This window comes from Phlebotomus papatasi, chromosome 2 (genome assembly GCF_024763615.1).
Source record: "Phlebotomus papatasi isolate M1 chromosome 2, Ppap_2.1, whole genome shotgun sequence".
Classification (NCBI taxonomy): Eukaryota; Metazoa; Arthropoda; class Insecta; order Diptera; family Psychodidae; genus Phlebotomus; species Phlebotomus papatasi.
This window is the reverse complement of record NC_077223.1, coordinates 20499373-20521521: the sequence shown is the minus strand read 5'-3', so window position 1 is coordinate 20521521 and position 22149 is coordinate 20499373. Positions and strand designations below refer to the sequence as shown.

At 34.8% G+C, this 22149-nt stretch overlaps 2 protein-coding genes across 2 annotated transcripts in view; both read left to right on the top strand.

The window, feature by feature from the left end:
* Nucleotides 1-2369: 2369 nt before the first annotated feature.
* LOC129803052 (UBX domain-containing protein 7) lies at nucleotides 2370-3528 on the top strand. Its single transcript, XM_055849378.1, has 2 exons — nucleotides 2370-2432; nucleotides 2503-3528. The coding sequence occupies exons 1-2, from the start codon at nucleotides 2426-2428 to the stop codon at nucleotides 3489-3491; spliced, it is 996 nt and encodes a 331-aa protein (XP_055705353.1). The 5' UTR covers nucleotides 2370-2425; the 3' UTR covers nucleotides 3492-3528.
* A 2610-nt stretch (nucleotides 3529-6138) lies between these two features.
* Nucleotides 6139-22149, top strand: part of LOC129802984 (phosphatidylinositol 4-phosphate 3-kinase C2 domain-containing subunit beta) — a 45575-nt gene continuing 29564 nt past the window's right edge. Inside the window, exons 1-7 of the mRNA XM_055849252.1 lie at nucleotides 6139-6297; nucleotides 6552-6690; nucleotides 11038-11794; nucleotides 11865-11923; nucleotides 16989-17132; nucleotides 20726-21217; nucleotides 21286-21374. Coding sequence (XP_055705227.1) covers nucleotides 6555-6690; nucleotides 11038-11794; nucleotides 11865-11923; nucleotides 16989-17132; nucleotides 20726-21217; nucleotides 21286-21374 — 1677 coding nt within the window. The 5' untranslated portion in view covers nucleotides 6139-6297; nucleotides 6552-6554. The remainder of the gene's footprint in view (nucleotides 6298-6551; nucleotides 6691-11037; nucleotides 11795-11864; nucleotides 11924-16988; nucleotides 17133-20725; nucleotides 21218-21285; nucleotides 21375-22149) is intronic.

Genomic DNA, 22149 nt, shown 5'->3' with positions numbered 1-22149 from the left:
AATAGAGATATGCGATTGAAACGTTGAAAATGATGATGAGGATAACATAACGAGAAATTAATTTGAAACAAAGATACATTATCAGCAGATAGGAAAATTGTGATGAGAAATAGTTAATTTCCCATTTTCCAATAAATATGTAGAGTGGTTAATCCTCTAACTGTGTTATCACACTTGCACATTAAAATTTTAATATGATTCACATTAATTGTCGCTGGTGAGAGTCCAAATGTGTAATTTGTGTGTTTGAATCATTTTATATTCAAAATTTGATCAATTTGTTGATAAAAAGTTAGACTTGGCCCGCAAAATTTGATATAAATTGATTTATAGCATTAATGCGAAAAATTAATGCGATTTTCTATTTAATTTTTTAGTGTGAAAAATATTTATGCTTTAGGTAAATTTAAACTTATTTTTTTCAGGCCAAGTCCATTTCTTTATCAATAAACAGAAAAACCCCAAATATTAAGTGTCTCAAAGACACAAATAACGTATTTGGACGCTCACAAGCGACAATTAATGTGAATCACATTAAAATTTTAATGTGCAAGTGTAATAACGTCGTAACAGTGTTTTCTTTAATTATCTGAAAAAAAATTTTAAAACAATATTTTATAGGATAAATTGTGGAGCTCAGAGGCAAAATGACACATATCCTATGCTTTAGCCATACTCAGAGGCAAAATGACACATATCCTATGCTTTAGCCATAGGATATGTGTCATTTTGCCACAATTATGATTCAATAAAGTCGAAAAAACCATACATTCTTCATTATCTCTTTTAGTTTAGAGGCGCTAGGTGAGAAAATATAAATTTTTTAAAACTTTTTTTTGCTTCTAAAATTCACATTTTAACTTTTTTCAAATTTTTAAAAATAAAATATACAAAGTAAAATGACATATCTTTCAGTAAAAAGTAGATATATTTTAGTATATATTTAAAATATATAGTATATATATATTTTAAATCGGTATTTTTCTTAAAATGAGAAACGAGTTTTTTGCACAAATATTTTTTGTTACTTTTTCTCTGACCTGTCACACAAAACTGAGGATAGCAACTAAACAAACGAAGAGTCAAAATGAGTTCAAACTTTCAAAGGATGTTTATAAGACTATTACCGAGGACACTATAGCACTTTTAAATAAATAAAAATTTTATAATCGCTGTAAATGTGATTTTTGTAAAGACCGTCTTCAGACGGTCGTACCGGTCTTACCTGATAGAGATAGAGGGTTACCATATTGTTATTATATTAGGTAAAGTAAAATATCTTGAGCCTTTTTGAGCTTAATTATGAAGATGAAATTAACGTAGTTAAAATTATCCGATTTATTTCAAATATGTACTGCTTTAATTGTTAACTTTTGTCCATTTTGAATGAAGAACCCTTCGTCCCTAGCTTGATTTTTAAAAGCCTTCCTTGACGACAATTTTTCAAATGCTTCGATCGATTGGTTCCAGATCTGGATGTGGAAAGTGCGATAGAACCCTCCATCCAAGCCATCGGAGCTTCTGGAGCAGAATTATCGACATATTTATTTATTATTATATTTATTATTGGTCGACATATTTTCGACCAATCCCAAAAAAACATGATTTTGGAACGGAACGGGAGGGGTGGGGGAAAATTAGGAACATATTAATGATCCCAGAGCCAACTTGTGGGAGGATCCGCTGAAGGTTCCAAGTCCCTATCTCTAACCATTTAGCACCCAGATATTCGAAAACATAAAAAAGGATGTTCTTTTTATTGCTCATTCTGCAAAATTTGAGTAATAAAAAATGTTATATCGGTAACAACTATTGAGTTCTACTTGTGCATACTAAAAATTTAGAACAATGGAACAAATTCTATCCTGTAATATTAATCACAGTTCATTTTTTAGTAATTAACTATCTACCGGAGCTTTTTGAAAAAAATGCGAAAAATGAACAACTTCAACATATCGAATCCTCAACTTACCATCGTGGTAAGATCCCCATATTAACCCTGAACATGGATGTTAGTTCATACTTAAGATATTTGCAAATAACAAAAACATTCTCTGAAATCATTCCTTAATCCCTAGTTTTTCCCCAAACGTACGACTTATTTCGGAACGGAGGGAATATTTTTTTATTTAAAAGTTAAAACTTTTTAAAATGTGATAAGCCGGGGGCAGAAATCATAAGATTTTAAATTAAATAAATATAAAAATGTTCGTCAAATTCAATAAATTTTCCGCACAATCATAGGATGCTTGATGCAAAATAAAATTATAAAAGATAATTTTTTAAACGAGTTGGTTTAAATTTGCTTTTTTCCAGTATAAAGATACAATACAAGTATAAAGTACGTGCTATCACTTTCAAAGGTTTCTTGTAAGTTAACCCAAATCAATTTTGATACACATTTCCAGCTGGGTAGACGCCAAAAATGTCAGGTGAGTGGTAAATGTTTTACTCGTTTCTGTCCAGAATTCTCAGAATATTCACGAAAAATGTCCTCTGCAGGCCCATCTAGCAGTGTCAAGGGCCCAACGGGACGCGTGAGTGGCCAGAGAAGCGCTCCTAAGGGCAAGATAGGCCGTGCACCGACATCCGTGGCCACTTTCCGGAACTTTGAGCGTGAGGCTGAATTAATGTCAGATGGGGGCGCTCCACCAGGGAAACGTGTATGTCTCAGTGATCTGTTCAGACCCCCTGTGGAGCTGTTGCATCGAGGCACCTGGGAGAGTGGCCGGGAAATGGCACGGACAACTGACAAGTGGCTTCTGGTGAATCTGCAAGACAATGGAGATTTCAAGTGTCAATGTCTCAACAGGGATGTCTGGAGTGATGGAGTAATCCGTGAGATTCTGCAAAAGTACTTTATTATGTGCCAGGTGAGCTCAAGCAGCGAAGAAGGAGAGAAGTTCAGTGCTTTCTACCATGCTACGAGTCTCCCTTTTGTTACTGTCATCGATCCCCGGACCGGCGGGGCTGCTGATACCTGGCCATCTGATCTTCAGCCTGACGATGTTCGAACACGCCTACTTCACTTTTTGCGTCGTCAGCCAAGTCCATCAGCTCCTTCAGATTCCAGAGAACCATCCCCAGAACCTGTTCTACCATCAATTGCTGCTGCATCCACAACCAAGTCTATTCCTGTGCCTACTCCGGATGCACTGTCGGAGGAGGAACAGCTGCGACTGGCCATTGAGAATTCCCTGCGAGAAACCACAGCTGCAGAATCAGTTGCCTCAGGAGCCACAAGTAAGGAAACTACCCGGATTCAGCTGCGGTTGCCCAGCGATACCACCGAACTCCTCACCTGGTCATCCAGTGCCACAATTGAGCAACTGGGGCAGCATGTGCGTCAACACCATGGCGCTACAATTGGATGCAAACTCATTTGTGCAGCCACTCGCACAAATCTCCTCACGCTCCCGCCGCCCACGACACTCAAGGAGGCCCAGCTGCATCCCAGTGCTGTCCTCTATCTCCATCTCGATGACGACTGAAGAGCCGTGCACACCAATAAATTCTTGCTTTTCCTCACATCTCGTTTTTAATTTCCGGACATTTCAGGCGGGAAGGGAAATCATCAGTGTCCACTGGGAAAAGTTTGAAGGGTCTCTAAACCCTCCTAAACCTAAAGAATTCTGGAGGAACGCAATGAGAAAGAAGTCATGGAATTTGTAGATAAAAATCTCATCGAAACTGGTCGAAGAAGTCACAGGTACGCTAGAAAATTAATTGCATTTAGGAATTATTCAAAAAAAAAAATTTCTCTCGACAAAGCTTTCTGGAAAAAATAGAAAATTTAGTTGGCCGATTATTATTCATTATTTTTAATTTAATTTCCCTTTTTTAATAATAAATTCCAATGCAATTTATACATTTCCTTGTTACAAGAGGGGTATGTCATTGCTAGAAATGGGAGACAATCTCTGTTTCGAAAACCCTGAAAAATATTTTGCAAGACTCACAAAAACTGACAATTAGGTGTGATTCCTTCTAATCACACCTATTGTAATCCTCGGATTTTCTCAAAGTGCTCAGATCGTCCTGAAATTCACAAGGTATATGTTTTGAACATCCCTGATGCCGAAAATCATAAGCCGGCAATTTTGGGTCCGGCCGTCCGTAGTACGCAATATCTCTGGTTTGGAAAGCGATACACTTGACTCTTCGTTATCCGGCTGACTGGGGGACAACATGACATTTAGGTTTTTTGAATGATCAACGGTTTTTATATTTTATGCTGTGTGAATTTATTTTCTGTCTGACAAAGAGCAAAAGAATTTTCTTCATGGTGTGCTTATGTTTCATTTTTTGTCACAATATGTATTAAAAACTTCGATACAATGATAATAATACTTTAATTCACTCTGGACAAACTGCATGCTTCGTAAAAAATCGTTTTGAATACATCAACCGCCAGTGTTTGGCAGCTGTCACCCGGATAACGAAGAGCTGAGTGTATCTTTTTCGAAAGTTTTTTGAAAAAACCAGTTCTAAACCGGTTAAAAATCACGTTTTGTAGTTTACCTCGAAATCTAAGCATGCGATTTTGAAAATTTTATGTTTATGTTGTAGCCCAGAAAATTTAGACCAATTTAAAAAAAAAATTAAGACATCCGTCGAACAGTTCTTAAGATATTTCACTTTAAAGATTTCAATTTTAAGAAAATTTGCTAATATCGTCAGGCGGAAAAAAAGCGGGAGAAACGGCGTCGGACAAGCTTTTCCCATATATATAGCACTCTCTCACTCTCACTTTCTCTCTCTCTGTCTCTCTACATAGTGAGCCTATATTCGAAGATTTGTAAGGTGGTTTATACAAGGTAAGGTAAGGTGGTTTTCGCGGATTTTCACGGGGCATGTATTTTTTCGCGGATTTTCGCGGGGTGCGTATTTTTTTCACGGATTTTCGCGGGGTCCGAAAATTTCCGCGGATTTTAGAGGGGCACGAATTTTTAAGAAAATTTGAAATATTTTCGCGGATTTTCGCGGGGCTCGTATTTTTTCGCAGATTTTCCCGGGGCGCTTATTTTTTTCACGGATTTCCGCGGGCTCCGAGAATTTCCGCGTTTTTAGAGGGGCACGAATTTTTTCGTGGATTTTTGTGTAACGAGTCTTTCGCGGATTTTCACGGGGCGTGTATTTTTTCGCGGATTTTCGCGGGGTGCGTATTTTTTTTCACGGATTTTCGCGGGGTCTGAAAATTTCCGCGGATTTTAGAGGGGCACGAATTTTTAAGAAAATTTGCAATCTTTTCGCGAAGCCCGTATTTTTTCGCGGATTTTCGCGGGGCGCGTGTTTTTTTCACGGATTTTTGCGGGGTCCGAAAATTTCCGTGGATTTTAGAGGGGCACGAATTTTTTCGCGGATTTTTGTGTGACGAGTCTTTTTCGCGGATTTTCACGGGGCGTGTATTTTTCACGGATCTTCGCGAGACGTGAATTCTCTCGCGGATTTTCGCAGAGTGTGAATTTTTTTCTACTAGCAAATTGATAATTCGATAAATTATACGATGCACTTTCATCGCTTTTAAAAATTTGTTGAGGATTTTCATTCAGCACTATAAGCAATTTACACTACAATAATACTACTTAATAAAGAATATATTTTTTTTATTGAAAAAAAAAAAAGATATTAAAATTTAAAAAAGACGGAACCAGGGATCGAACCCGCGGTACTCCCGTTGAATGTCCTGCGCTGTACGTACCGCTGAGCCACCGCATGCAGTCTCATTCGAATTTTCTTTATTATGTGCTGCATATTTTCAACTTTGGGGAATTAAAAAAAAGAAAATTAACCAAATTTCGCACTTTTTGAATATACCACGTTTAATTTGATGCCTTTCTGAGAAATTTCGCGGTCCGCGAAGAAACGCGGTAATACCCTTAAGGTACCGTTATGGAAATTTAATTTTTTGAATTCATTTACTCGAATCGAATATTTGAACTTGATTTTTTTGTAGAAATTATGATAATTTTAATTATTTATATTAATATATTAAAAGATATTTAAATTGTATCACATACATATGTTAATTCGCGCATGTCGCAGTATTACTGGTCAGCCGGGTAAGTTTTTCAAAAAAATCAACATTTCCCCTCTTCTGCCCCTCTTTCGATTGAAAAGTTTTGACGTCATCAGCACATCGAATGTCAGAAATATAACCTCAAAGTGTTGATTCGATTAAAATTCACATAGCAATTTTCACGCAAGTATTTCGCAATTTTCCACTTTTATACGGTGTTTTCCCACAGAAACATAGCATCAAATGTAGCTTGAGCTTTCCATCAGCAAAGATATCCAGTAAGTTGAGTGGAAATTCTGGTGAAAGTGTGTTAAAATGGCAAAAACAGAGTTGGTTGTTTGTGTGGGGCGCTCCGTCGCAAAAAAAAAATTATCTAATCTTTGTTTTTCCGTTAGCTCACTGAGATTTTTCATTCGCATTTATCATGTTCTTAAGAGTTCTGTGCAAAAGGAAGACTTTAGGATTGGTTTTGTGGGTGATTTTGGTGCTTTTTTTCTTAGCCGAGTTTCTTTTTTGTTTGCTTTTGTGACAGGAAATGGCAAACCATCCGGATGACTTTGATCAGCAGTTTCAGGCGGATCTCGAGAAAGCCACAGCCTTGAGTTTGGAGTCACTGGCCCTGGAGCAGTTCCGCAGGAAGAAATTGGGTCTGCCACCAATTGAAGAGTCCGGTAAGTTTCAATTTATTTACTGTGCCTGGATTTATTTTTGATGTTAGCGTGATTCTTTCAAAGTCAATTTACTGATTCTTTAATAATTAAAGCTGAAAAATGAGACAACCTCTTCTACTTTATCTGGATTTAGAAAATCTACCAAAAATGACTCTTAAGTTATCCCAATCAGTTGAGAAAGACAGTTTTTAGGGGTCCCGGTCAAAATCCCGAATTCTTATAGTTAGTCAAAGGGAAATCTTCTGTGTTTTGTGAAGTTATTCAACATATTTTCCTCCAATAATTTAATCCCTTTCAGGATTTTAGAAATTCGGAATTTTGGTTTTCGGGATTTTGCCTTTCGGGATTTTGGCTGCTACCGAGTTTTTAGATAATTTTATTCTTTTTACTAGAGTGACTTCAGTGTAGTAGTTGTTCATTCATTACCACAGCTATTGTAATTGAGCGGTCCGGTCGCCGCCTCCGATCATCTTCGCGGAGTGACTGCACCTAATTTATACTCAATTGCTAATATCACCAGATACTTTAACTGGTCTAGGCTCAGTAGATTATTTCTGCGGTTTGAAAAAAAATCTTAATGGATTGTCTTAAGAATGTGACCTAGCTCCTGCAACACATTTTCAGAAATCAATATAAAGTAAAAGTTGTTTTATTCTGAAATTTTTAACTTTTTTTTTTATTTTTGAAGCTCAAAATATCAATTTTTCTGTTTCTTGTTCGTAATAGGCCTTGTTCTTATAAAATTGCGTACCTAGCAAATAGGAAACGCTGAAACTTAGCAAAACTGTGCTAATGCATTAGCAAAATTAATTAGACTCTCTCAAATTCGGGCATTTGGGACCGAAATGTCATCCGAATTAGAAAGAAATTCGGGCGACAAAGTTTTTGAAATGCAACGATTTTTTTTATTCATCTTCACACTCATTAAGTTTACTTACTCATATTTATAGTAAATGTCATAAAAATCCCTTAATGCAAAATCACATCATAACTAAGGCAATTTTATTCAAATTTAAGTATATGTCCTTCATTTAATTACCAAGATCAAACTTGAAAAATGTCAACAAACTTTTTCAAATTTAACTGCTGCCCGAATTAAAAAGTATACCGATCTTAAAAGAGCCGAATTAGCGAGAGTCTACTGTGTTTTAATCCTTTTAGAACAATTGGGTCACAGGTTATCCAAATCATTTTCCTATGACTATCAATGTTTATTTATTTATTATTTGTTTATTTATTATAATTTTCTTTTTGAATAATGCTCAGCGCACAATAACTTTTGTTTGTAAATATATTTTTCAAATTTCCTATGAGAGTGAGAGAGATGACTAGATCTAGGCCTCACTCACTCTCATAAAAATGTCAAAAACATGTTTACACAGCAAAAGTTATTGTGCGTTGGACATAATGCCCAACGCGCAATAACTTGTTTTTTTTTAGTATGTTTTCAAAATTTCCTATGAGAGAGAGTGTGATTGCTAGATCTCTGTTTCATTCACTCTCATTGAAATGTCAAAAACATGTTTACTAAACAAAAGTTATTGTGCGTTGGGCATAAAGAATGATCATTTTCACTCTTATAAAAAATATTTATAGATTTTGTAGTGTCTAGTTTGTAGGGATTGTAGAAGCATTAAAACCTGCCACAAGCAACAAAGACTCTGCTTTGGCAAAATTTCCACTCTTTCGAGACAATAGTCTTCTTCCCAGAACTATTAGTAACGAATAGGCATGCGAGTAAAGGGAGATCTCTCTCTCTCTCTTGGCAGACTATTGTGAAGTACAGACGTGCTTAGGGACAGGTCATCGCGGACACCCTGGGACCCATCTCAGTTAGCTGACATTCTTTACAATCTCAGCTTTTGTGGTCCTAGGTGAAACCTGACTTCATCAGATCGGTCCTAAATTTAGAAATTACACGTTTTGACACTTATACACTCAGTCCCTGAATTAGGCACTTTTTCGGGACCGAAAAAATGCACGAAATGGCATTACGCATCGAGAAAATTTACATACGTGAAGAGGCTTTCTTTTGAGTAAATCGGCCATACTATACGACCGTATTAAACGAATTTCGCGCGGAGTAAAACACTGTGCAACACGGTTTTTGTCTCAGAGGTCTCACTCAGTACTTTTGATAGAGTTGAGTCCCCTGATTAAGAATATGGTCTTGGTTTTGCACAATCACGTCACAATTTTTTTTTATTAATACTTTTATATTTTTTCTGCCTTGCCTTACATTACCCTTTATATCTCAAGTTCTAGCGAACAGAATTTAAAAATTGTGGGTCTGTTGGAAAGGTCATTAGTTGTGCTTCAATTTTGATAAATACAAAAAACTTTGTAAAACCACTCTTTCAGGGTGTAAAATTGAAGTTTCTCTAAAAACTTCCAAAAAAATGGTATTTGAGTGAGGTTGTAAAAAAATTTTATAAAATAAACTAAACAAAATATTAAAAATTCATTGACACCAGATGATAGGCAACACTTAGGACTACAATTTTGTTTATCTGAGACATCGCGCTTCTATCACTCTAAAGGCCTCATTTGTTGGTTTTTGTCATTTTCCAAAAATATGAAATACCTATTTTAGAGCAAATTCCCTAAGGATAACTGACTGAGAAAATATAAAACTTACATGAAACATACATAAATGTTGAGATTCTTCTTTAAATCGATTGAAGGGCCATTAACATAATTTTCATTTCCATCCCCAATTAATATGTCGCTAGAAGAAACCCTTAAACTCCTTTTGGAATGCTCTTTTCATGACAAGTAGAAAACACATCAGCGAACATTTCGCACATTATATTATTATTGCTCATATATATCAATGACTGCGGATCATACTTTCATTTCAAATTAACCTGTACTAGAAATATTAATAGATAGATACATGGAAAGAAATAGTAACAAAAATTGCATATACTTAAAAGGAAAACTGAGAGCTTCATAATGAGGGTTGATTGGGGTTGGATATGAAAATTATGTTGATGGTCCTTCAATAGATTTAAAGACGAATCTCAACATTTATGTATGTTTCATGTAAGTTTTATAAGATATTTTATCAATTATCTTTAGGGAATTCGCTCTAAAATAGGTATTTCATTTATTTCATATTTTTGGATAATGACAAAAACCAACAAATGAGGCTTTTTTTAGAGTGATAGAAGCACGATGTCTCAGATAAACAAAATTGTAGTCCTAAAAGTGGTGCCTATCGCCTGGTGTCAATGATTTGTTTAGTTTATTTTATACAATTTTTTATAACCTCACGCTAAGATATTTTTTTTGGTAATTTTTAGGGGAACTCCAATTTTACACCCTGAAAAAGTAGTTTTACAAAGTTTTTTGTAATTGTCTAAATTGAAGCACATCTAATGACCTTTCTAATGGACCCATACTTTTTAAGTTCTGTTGACCAAAACTTGAGATATAATGGATAATGTAAGGCAAAGCAGAAAAAATATTAAAGTATTAATTAAAAAAATTGAGACGTGTTTGAACTAAACCCATATCCTTAATCAGGGGACTATATCAAACGTACCATGTGAGGTTTCTGAGGCAGAAAAAGTTGTCAATTTGTTGCATAGTGTTGCATAGAGAATTCTATGCTATAAAACTTCATTTATTAAACAAGAACTTCACAAGATAATTTATTTTCATTCGTGAACACACATGCATACATAACCTCAAAATTATTTTAAATGTAACCGTCGACAACTTGTCCGGATTACGCCGATCCGGATTAGAGAGCGGGCACTTTAATTGCCGCTGAAAAGGCAATTATGACGGACGAAGACGAACGAAAAAGAAGGAACACACAGAGCACAAAAGTTTATCTAGACTATACATTTTAGGAGGGGTCATCGAATACTGAAAGTCAATATCTCTTACCGTTTGAACTTTATATGGGTCAAAAGACTGAAAAAATGCGAAAATAGTATTTTTAAAATAGATTACTGAACCTCACCGATTTATTACCGATTGTAACCGTTTTCCGTTTTTCGCGTTCAGATTACAATTTTTTAATTCTTTATTTTTTGAAAGTGTTGGCGGAAGTGGGGCACCTTTGAATGTGGGGCAGCTTTGAAATTGGGATTTTCTCATATATTTAAATAAAATTGAGCCTTATCGTGATATTATTTAGCTGCACAAACAGATTGAGAAGCTAAATTATATCACGATAAAGCTAAATTTTATTTAAAAATATATTTTAAAAAACTCCAATTTCGAGGATGCCCACTTCCCCCTAGCACAAAATCATTATTTTCTTTTTAACTTTACAATGAAAGAATCACAGATTCCATAACGTCACACAGGCTTATCACAATTTTTTGTTGTTAGCTTTGCGTCTCTCGAATTCAGCTCCGAAGCCTCCTACCAGGAGATACAGTGAGATTCACTCGAATGTGAATCGACGACAGGAGGAGGATCAGCCGGATTTGATATCTTTTAGCAATGCTGAGGTCATTCAGGAGGCGCCCAAAGTTGAAGATACTGCTCACAGTAATTTTGTTCAATTGGTGGATCAGATGCATAGCCTTAGGGCTAAGCAGTTGAGTGAGGTCGGTTTTAGGAGTCAAAGCCTCAGTCCAGCTGCCTATTCGTGGCAGGTGGTCCCCTATAATCTCAATCAGTCTGCTGCTAGTCTCAGCGCACAGCCTTATCATCCGATTCAGGGTCAAGTCAATCCCTTCCAATATCCCGATCATGCCATCCAGAAACCTGTCAATTCCTCAGCTCCATTGACACCGGAACAACTTACGAAATTGTACAATATGAATGCCTATCCTCAGGCAGGACCATCTCATCAGCCAAGTCCTCCCATCTACACTGGATACTATCCCTATCCAGCTTCCCATTCCCAAACACCAACTCTGCCTCCTCCTAGACCCACAACTCCAGCCAATATTGGATTTGTGGCCAATCCTGAGTCAGCTTTAGTTCTTGTGCCCAAGACAACGACCCAAGAAACTCCCCATCAGCCGCCTCCAGTGCTGCCCAAAACCTCAGCCACTTACGCACCGCCGAGAAATCCAAAGAAGCCAATGGATGATCTCATTGATCTGGGCAGTGGACTGGACAATAAATCCATCGATAAGTTCGTTAATTTACAAATTTTTCCCCTTGAATTTAATTCTAACTGCATTTCTCTTTGTTTTTTTTTTTAGAGTGAGCGTTCTCGAGGCATTTGATCCACTTCTGAGTGATGAGACTGGCTTTGACAAAGGTAAAAATCCTAAGATACATTTTTGAGGTATTATCTACATTTAGTGAGAGAGAAAGGGAGTATTATTGAAGTCAGGGAAAGACAATTTGAAAAATTAATGAAAATTTTGAAGGTGGAATTAGTCAATATTCAGTGCCTAAATTTACAACAATTCTGGTAAGTATTGGACTTCTAAGTCACACAAATTAAAATTTTAGCCACGCCCCCTTTGAGAGCTCAGGTCAATTTTATTTGACATTTTTAAATTATCAGTGTTACGGCGTTATCACATTTGCACATTAAAATTTTAATGTGATTCACATTAATTGTCGCTTGTGAGCGTCCAAATATGTTATTTGTGTCTTTGAGTCACTTAATATTTGGGGTTTTCCTATTTATTGATAAAGAAGTGGAGTTGGCCTGCAAAAATAAGTTTAAATTTACCTAAAGCATAAATATTTTTCACATTAAAAAAGTAAAGAGAAAATCGCATTAATTTTTCGCATTAATGCTATAAATCAATGTATATCAAATTTTGCGGGCCAAGTCTACCTTTTTATCAACAAATAGATCAAATTTTGAATATAAAATGATTCAAACACACAAATTACACATTTAGACTGTCACCGGCGACAATTAATGTGAATCATATTAAAATTTTAATGTGCAAGAGTGATAACACAGTTATAGATAGAGAATGCGCTTGAAAAAAATAAATTGAATACGAAAATTGAGACATTTTCGATCTGCAATAAATTATATTCGGATGGCAAAATTCATCTTCATGGCGCCGACGCACCTTTTAGATCAGGAAAATTCTGTGAAATTAAAATGTGCATCTTTTTTCTTTCTCAAACGTTTTGCTATGTCTGTTTCATTTTCTCGTACTCAAAATTGGATTGAACTAAATTGAATTTTAATGGCTCTGGCACTCCTTTTAGATCAGGAAAATTTCATGAAGTCGAAATTGGAATCCCTTTCTTTCTCACACGTTTTTCATATGTCCATCTCATTCTTTCACATTCTTCTTCTTCTTTTAAACATCACAACGAATTCAATTTAGCTCGATCGAATTTGAAGTGCGAAAAAATGAGATAGATATAATGCAAAACGTGTGAGAAAGAAAAGAACGTGAATTTTGATTTCATGAAATTTTCTTGAACTAAAAAGTGTGCCGGAGCTATAAAAGAAGAAGAATGAGAAGGAGTATGACAGTAATGCAAACAATTTGAGAAAGAAAATGATATGAATTTCGATTTCAAGAAATTTTCTTGATCTGAAAGATGTGCCAGCATCATTATACAGTAGACTCTCACTCAATCGGGTCTTTTTCAATCGGATGAAAAATTTTGTTGACAATTTTCACGTTTAATTATGAAGCTAATTACTCAAATTCGCTGTAGTTCTTCCTATTTTATCGTGATTCTTTATAATTGAGCGCTTTTTGTGGAATTTACAAAGGCTTTGATGCCCAATTCTATCGATAAACCGAATGACATTTTGCCCCAAATGCCCAATTGAGAGAGAGTCTACTGTAAATGTAGGGGGAGACTGGGGAAGAATTAGCTAGGGTTAGAATTAGACAGTGTGGCGTTATAATTTTCCTAAGAAAGAATATTGCGTAAATTGCTATTTATTCAGATTAATTAACGGTCTTTCTATTCCTTGAAATGTTACTCAGTTTGATTCAAATATGTTTTTCACAAATTATAGGCAGAGACAAATTTCCTTTATTGGCTCATTTTACCCCGATCTTCCCTTATTTTTGAGATAGTTCAAAAGCAAATCAATCAATTCATTGGATATGTTTTACATTACAAACTATAAAGGTGGATATTCCATTCGTGTATTCGAATGACCTTCAAAAACTCCTTTAATACTGACTTAAAGGTCATTTGCCTAAATCCTTCTAGAATGCATGTTTCCCGACCAGGATAGAATAGCCTAATTCAGATCCTGCTCGAAATGGGAATATTTTTATTCAAAACTTATCAATATGAATGAATTTTCGATTTATCTGGAGGATTATGCGTAAAGAAAATATGCATAAAAAAGGAGATTTATTTCGAAAAGTACAGAAACACACCATTGTATACGCAGAACACTGTCGATCGTGGAACGAGTATCGTACGGAGTAAAAGTAGTTAAAAAGTTCAATAGAAATTATAAATAGTAGTTTTTGCTCTGAGTTCTTCAATAAATTGTTAGAATATTCAAGAATTTTGCCCTAATAAAATAAATTAAAGCATAAAGTGTTTTCAAATTATCCGCGTCACAAAATAGTAAGGGCGACTGGGGCAAAAAGTCACGAATTGAAAATTTCACAGTTCAATATTTTTCAAGAGAAGATAGCGGTTTAAAAAATTCCTGAAATGTCGTAAGTTTCTTAGAATTCGAACAAGGAATTTAGAAAATAAAAAAAAATTGAAATTTTTAGCCCTATTTTTGAAATATTTTCCTTACAGCGGATATCAATTTTTACCTATTTATTTTCTAAAATTGATGCACTACACTAGTGAATATTTTCTAAAGGATTTGGATTCTTTGAATATGAAGCTGCTATCTGTTTTAGCATTCTAAAAAATAGATTTAATTAAAATTGCTACTTTGGGTAAGAAGTAATAAAAGGTATGGGGCAAAAAGTAACAAAAACTTAAGGAATTTATGACGTCTCACGACGAAGAGAAACGTCATTGCCATGTGTCGCTGTTTGTTGCTGTAGACAGTGATGGTGATGAAGATCCGAAAAAATTAAATAATATACACGGCCTAATGTATACTTTAGAGCAGATAAGAGCAAGAATCGTTTGAAACTGAACAAACGTCAAATAGAAATTGTAAGTCAATGGTCAAAACGCTACCTGTGAATAAAAATTCGTATTAATTAATTTCGTCAGATATCTTTAAGATCTCTGCAGAAAATATCTACACCTCTGCCGAAAATCTGCTGATAAATCTGTAGATATTTCTACGAATTTTATTTGGGCTTGGGACAAAATTCGTCAGATTTTTTTGCAGATTTTCTGACGAATCCTGGTGCATATTTTGACGAATTTCTGTAGATATTTTACCGATTTTCTGTAGTTTTTTTTTCTACATTCCAGACTTTCCAGACAGCTGTGTCTGAAAAGATGGTATATTTTTCACTGAAGTTTGCAAAATTCAATAGAGTATTCTTGGTGATATCACAGTGTTTATATAAAATAAAGAATTCTGTGACGCCGTGTTATAAGTAGAGAATAGTGAAGTAAAAACTTTAAAAACAATGTCGACCTAAATTTCGTGTTTTTGTATCATTCTATTAGCGATTTTTAAGAAATTAGTATTTTTGCTCGCATTTTTTTTTTATTTATCGAAAATGTTTAATCGGTAATGCTTGTTAAGCAGAGCATACCATTTTCTTTGTAACTTCTACAGTTTCTTGATAAATCAACAATATTTTTGTTGAGACAATGGAGACTATACAGATTTCCTATGCAGAAATTCTGCCGAGAATCTGTAGATTTTCGGAAGAATTTCTGCCGATTTTCTACAGATTTTCTAGGCAGAAAATCTGCCGAAAATCTACAGATCTTCTCTGAATGCACTAGAATATACCGTTACAATTCAAAAACCTCCGAGTAAAATCGGCAGGTAGAGCAATGATTTGACGGGTTCTTTCCATAATTTTTTTTGTTTTGTTTTTATTTTGCACTTGACATTTACTCGGCAACTCTTCGGCAGATTTCGTCATCGCCCAATTCGCCATTTTCGTCTTTTGAGGATGATTTAATAGAATTTTCTTGGCAATAAGAACGCTAATTAGAAAATTCTGGGGCGCTTTGGTAACTTATAAAAAAATAAATTATCCGTCTTGTTACTTTTTGCCCCAGTCTCCAAGGCGTATATCAAAAATGATTTCACAAATTGGCTTCCAATGGTAAGCAAGCATGCCTAAACCCGAATTGTATAATCCCGAGATCCCTTATACTGTGCTTATTAAAGAAAATTTCTGTATTCCCATTTGGAGCTGGTTCTGAATTAGGCTATTTTACCCTGATTTAGACAGGTTCAGAATAATTTGAAAGCCTAATAAATATCGTAATTGTTTGAATTAATTCAAAGCAATAGCTCTCGAGTAGGCGTGGCTAAGAAGGTCCAATACTGCATACTGGCATTTTGCCAAATACAAAGGGGTAGGGGAGGGTTAAAATATAATGTTGAAGTTACATTTACAAGAGGTGCCCTCATAGTTTAGTAAAATAGAATTCAATTGTCTTTTTTTATTACTTAATTATTCCAAATGGTGCTTTAAATTGGTTCTAGAGCAACCTTTGCACCTGCATTTAGAAATCCTATGCACTGATTTGAATAAATTTCTTATTTACTATTTGAATATTGTGAATATGAATGTTGAACATATAATTCTTAATAAAAAAAAGCCAAAAAGTGCCCCAAAAAAGTGATCAATAACTAAAAGTAATTACATTGGACGTGTTATTACATTAAAAATGCGTTTGTAACACGCAAGGGGCTTTTACTATATATTTTTCTATTTTGTAAAATATGTACTAAAAAAAATGCAGAGTATAAAAATAGATAAACCTGTTTGGCATGAGTTAGAGAAAGAGGGAAGATGTAGTTGAGAAGTATTTTTATCTTATCTGAAGAGCAAAAAAAAAGAGTTATCTCTTCTAATTGCTAGTAATATTACGTAATTTTACGGTAAAATGTTTCTTCGAATTCTATCTAAAATATCTGCAAACAGTGCGTGCTGTAATCTATAATGTATTATTTTTGTTGAAATGAAAGCAAAAAGAACATCCTCATTTCACAATGACAAAAAAAATTGACAAAAAAACATTGAGACATTTGTTGCATTTTGGAATCATTCAAGAATTGAGAAAATATACGAGAGATTTTCAAAAAATCAATATTGTGTTTTAATTGGAAAGCTGATAAGAATCTTTTTACAATCATTTGCCAATGATTTCCTTGTGCCCGTGTATATTTTCTCAAATCATTCTTGAAATGATTACAGTGTCAGTCTTTTCTTTCTGTTTTTGAGAGTCCGTTTTTTGCATCTTCTTCAAAATATCTCTTGTAGATGATAATGCATCGGAGTGCACCAATAGCTACTATTCGGAATATGATCCTTTTGACTATCTGTACAGTTCGGGAGGAACACAGTACTCTGATCCAGTCTATGAGGCAGTTAACAAAACAGAAAGAGGCATTGTTGCAGGAAATGGTGAGTTTATTATTCATAGTTCATCTATTTCAAGGAACTTTCCCATTATAAATCCCATAGCAACTTTATTAATTTTCATTGAATGAATTCCGAAGTAATAAAATACAATCAATTGAGTTATAAAAATTTTTCAATTATCTGAAGGCGAAAATTTATTGTCCATGTAACGAACATACCGAAAGGCGGGACAATTCATATAAGCAATAAGATAGGAAAATTAGTTAGTCAATACCTAAATAACACAAACTGGACACAGTAAAAATTTATATAATTTTTACTACCCAAATAACAGAATTTTCTCACGAATAGGCATAAATAATTCTCTCGAAATAGATTTAAAGTGCAAGATATAGTATTTGTAGTAATTACTTTTGTCATCTTAAAAGCAGAAGTAAGTTTACTTACGAAAATTTTACGTTAAATATACGTTTATATTACGATGTTTTTATATCAGTTTCGTATCATTCCACTTAGCTATGGTTCTTTACAATCTCAGTTTATGTGGTTCTTGCTGAAATCCGACTTCGGCAGATCGGGCTTAAACTTTTTATGAACATATTTTGACACTTGTAGATCATGAATATGATATTAATATTAATATAAGCTGCTTTTGAGCTATAGTGTTCTTGAAAGCATATTTCAGAGATACAGAGTTTAAAGAATTTCATATTTGAATAATATCGGCCACCGGCGTCTTAGCGTTGGTGACCACCCTCCAGAGTGAAAACAGTAGAAAACTCTTTTACAAGTTGTATGAGCAATATGCATTCTACAAAAAGAGTTTATGAGAAAAAAATAAAATAAAATAAGCAAGAGAAAAAAAGAGAGGAAAGAAAAAAAGCCTAGGACATTAAAAAACCTAGGATAAGTCACCATATACCAAAGATATCTCGAAAAAACATATTTTTAGTGGAAAGGAGAGGAGTGGGGGGGGGGGCGAAATTAAGATCATATTTGGATTCCCAGGCTCAACTTGTGGGGAAATACAAAGAATATTCCGTTGCTGTCTCTCACCATTTAGCGTCTTCACATGAAAAACGCATTTTTGACCTTTTATACCTTGCCACATCATTAAAAGGATCAAATTTGTCCAAATTTGATCCTTTTGCAAAGGATGGATCAAATTTCGAACTTTGAATGCACATTTATCATAATAGAACATGTTAATTTGATCCATCCTTTGTGAGTAAAGTGAACAAAAAATCTCTGAAATCAAGGACTATCTAAAGAATTCTTTGGGTCCAAATTAGGGGATATACCAAGTATCATTGATCAACTTGATTTCGAGTTGGAGAACTTCCCTTGTCAGAGAAGCGAAAGAGAAATCAACCAATGTTAGCACTACGTTCTCCCCAAACGGTTAAACTCCGTCCTTAGTATTTGAATTGATATCATAAATGTCTTTAGGAGTGGCGTCGATTTCTCCTAAGACCAATATCCTTCAGGAGGAGTATCATATGATTAGTTTTGAGAGTTAGTTCATGTTGGATCATCGTAAGGAATAGAATAGATCGTTAGGAGGAATGCTGAGGGTTTTGGAGAAACCTCTGGTAGCGAAGGCGCTCATTCACACGATTACCATAAGGCCTCTGTCCTTACTGATTCCCTGACAGATCGAACACCAAGCATTCAGTGAAGTTTTAATTTTGATGAGAGGTTAAAGTTTCGAAATCTTGGATCACAAAAAACTTTTATATTTTCAGAAATTCAACACAAATTAGTCGGGCTTAAATTTTAGTATGTTTATAGGTGGTTCTTAGATCTTTCGATAAAAAAATTAGGTACTTCTTCCGACACTTCTGACCCGAGTGACGACGTGCCTTAAAATCAAGCCTAAAATTGTTGATAATTCCTTTTCTAAATTGTTCAAATTTAATGATTTATGGTGATAATAAAAGGTCTTTTGAACAACTTCGGTTCATTGATCATTGTCATGATCGCTAAAATCTATAATTTGATATTCAAAAAGTATTTTGAAAACTCGAGGTTGCATTTAAATGAAATTTTAGTATGTCGTAATTGAGGCCGAGACCTTTTCAACGATAGGTCGTACGGGTCGTACTCTCTCCACAATGTACCCTGACCCCGGTTATGAATTTTGAGATGGTGAGTTATTCACGTGAGAAATTCACCACTCTTATGCCCTAGACACACTTACGACTTAAGCCGAGTGACGACTTAGTGGAAAATGATGGAAATGCAGTTTAACCATTATTTCAAATAAAATTATGCTAAGTCGTCTCTCGGCTAATCCTTAGGTCTGTCAAGGCCCTTAGATTAACTTTAGTAAGCGTCTTGTAAATCTTTCGAAAAAACTATCATGTAAGTTTTTTTAGATTCTATAATATGCTGGACACATCTATGACTTAAGCCGAGAGACGGCTTAACGTAATTATATTTAACATAGTGATTATTACATTAAATTTCCATCAGTTTTTCACTAAGCCGTCTCTCGGCTCAACCCGTAATGCCCTAGATACACTTACGACTTAAGCCGGGAGACGACTTAGTGGAAAATTATGGAAATGTAGTTTAATCATTATTTCGAATAAAATTACGCTAAGGCGTCTCTCGGCTAATCCTCAGGTCTGTCGAGGCCCTAAGTCTATTTAGGGCATAAGTCTGCTAAATTCACTGCAAACCGCTCAGGAGTGCCTTCCCATAGCGTGGATGCTTCTTCGGTGCTCTTGGCGGTTGCAACAAATATAGACAGAAAGCAAATGCAGTTAGCTCAGTTGCTGATCCAACCAACGTTGTATGATAAGTCCTTTTTGCTTCGAAATTGTTGGGTATGTTCTCGATATGAATCAAAATATACAAAATATACATGATTTTGTTTTTTCCTAGAAGTTTTTAAGGTAATATTGACGTATGAAGGGGAAAGGGCGGTGGTTACCGACGACTGAAAGTCGATATCTCTTAACGTTTGATCTTTAACTTGAGAACAAGTATAAGGTTAAATAAAAAAATAATTACGGGTACCTTATCGAATTTATACCGATTGAGGGCGGTGCAGCCAGATTGAAAATTTCAATACCTTTCAAAAAAAATCAAATTTAAGCAAATCAGTGGAAAAATTAGCCTTCTAGATTGATTAAACTTTGAACTTCAAAAATTTAAAATGGTGATTTTTCGGTATTATGCCCAGCGCACAATAACTTTTATTTATAAACATGTTTTCAAAATCTTGTATTAGAGTGAGCGAGATGACTAGATTTAGATCTCACTCACTCTCATTGAAATGTCAATAATATATTTACAAAACAAAAGTTAATGTGCGACAGGCATTATGCCCAACGCACAACAACTTTTGTTTAGTAAACATGTTTTTGACATTTTAATGAGAGTAAGTGAGATCTAGCTAGATCTAATCATCTCGCTCTCTTTCAAGGGAAATTTTGAAAACATATTTACAAACAAAAGTTATTGTGCGTTGGGCATTTGGCATCTATGGATGAAGTGTTCGCTTGGGTTTCCTCCGAAACATATAAAAAAATGAAAAAGCCTTGGTTAATTTCGAGGAAAACAAAAGATTAAAAATAATCGTGAATTTTCAGTAAATTTGATAGAATGCATATTATATTTGCGTATAGCACCACCAATAGGATGGAATGTTGCACCGTCAATTGGATGGAATTATGGCCAAATGGGATCTCCACCGCCTCTTCCACCCAGAAATTTATCATCGAGTCAGGATCAATCACCTGACGATGGCACAATAACGCGCCAGTCTATCGATAGAAGAAAATATCCGACTAAATTGTACGAAAATGTTGTGATTCGCAAAATTTACGATGGTGAACTGATGAATTTTTATCGAATGGTTTTGGATGTTCGAATGCGCTATAAATTCAGTGATTTGGAGACGAATGTTGGTCACATTGTGGCATCAGAGTTCGAAAGTTCTTACTCTGAGTCCACGAGCATTAAAATTTTGGTACATCCTGCCCTCGAGGCGATGGATGGAGAGGCTCTTATGAGGAGTATCGAGAGGAATCGTGTGAGCAGCATTGAGGGAATAGCTTTGAATAATGGCAAAGGGCAAATTCCAGGCTATGGTCCACCTATAGTATTTACCTGTGATAGTAAGTTACTGATTTAGTTATCACCAGGAAAAGGAACTAACTTCATTTGGTGCAATATTTTCTTTCAGTTAGTACAACTGTAGAACACGTGATAATGCATGCATTCTGTGAATTAGAAGGCCAAATAAAAGGAGAAGTCTCTGATTTTGCCCTAAAGGTAAGACAAAAAATACAAAGATACTTTTTTTTAAGATAGAAATAATTTAGAAAACGTTTTAACAAGGAAGTAATTAGGAGTTATTGGCATAATATGGACGAAGTGTTTGCCTAAACAATTTTATAAGTCATGTTCGAAAATTAAAAAAAAAAAAAACAAATAGAATGAGAAAGGGTTTTCGAAATAAACCAAAAAACATGGTTTTTAAGGACGAATGATAAGGGGGAAAGATAAAAAGGGGGTGGGTTCATCGAATACTAAAAGTCTATATCCCTTACCTTTTAGTCTTTTGTCCTATTACAAGTCTTTGGACAAATAAAAGAGGTAAAAAAATATTTGAGAGAAATAAATCAAATATAGGTATTTTACCGATTCAGCCGCGCTGTAAATTTTAAGACCTTTCAAAAAAAAAAAAATCCAAATTTAAGCAAATCGGTTAAGAAATACAGTCAAGTGTGCTAATCCGGGCGTTTCGCTATGTGGATCGTTTATGACTAATCCACTTCAAATAATATTTTTATTTTTATTTCCGTAATATAGTCACTACAGTAACATAATATAACTATTCAACTTTGAGAAAAAGCAAAAACAATATTTTTATCCATTAAATAAAGGAGTGTAATCGACTCATTTCAATCTTGTGCCAGCTGGGTTCTTCACTAAAAATTTTCTAGTCAGTGATATTTTCGCTAATGACAGCTGGTTGATTGAAAACATTTATTGTTTTTTCCTTGTGAAAAAAGTATTTTAAATCCAAAGGTTTAAATAAAAGTGG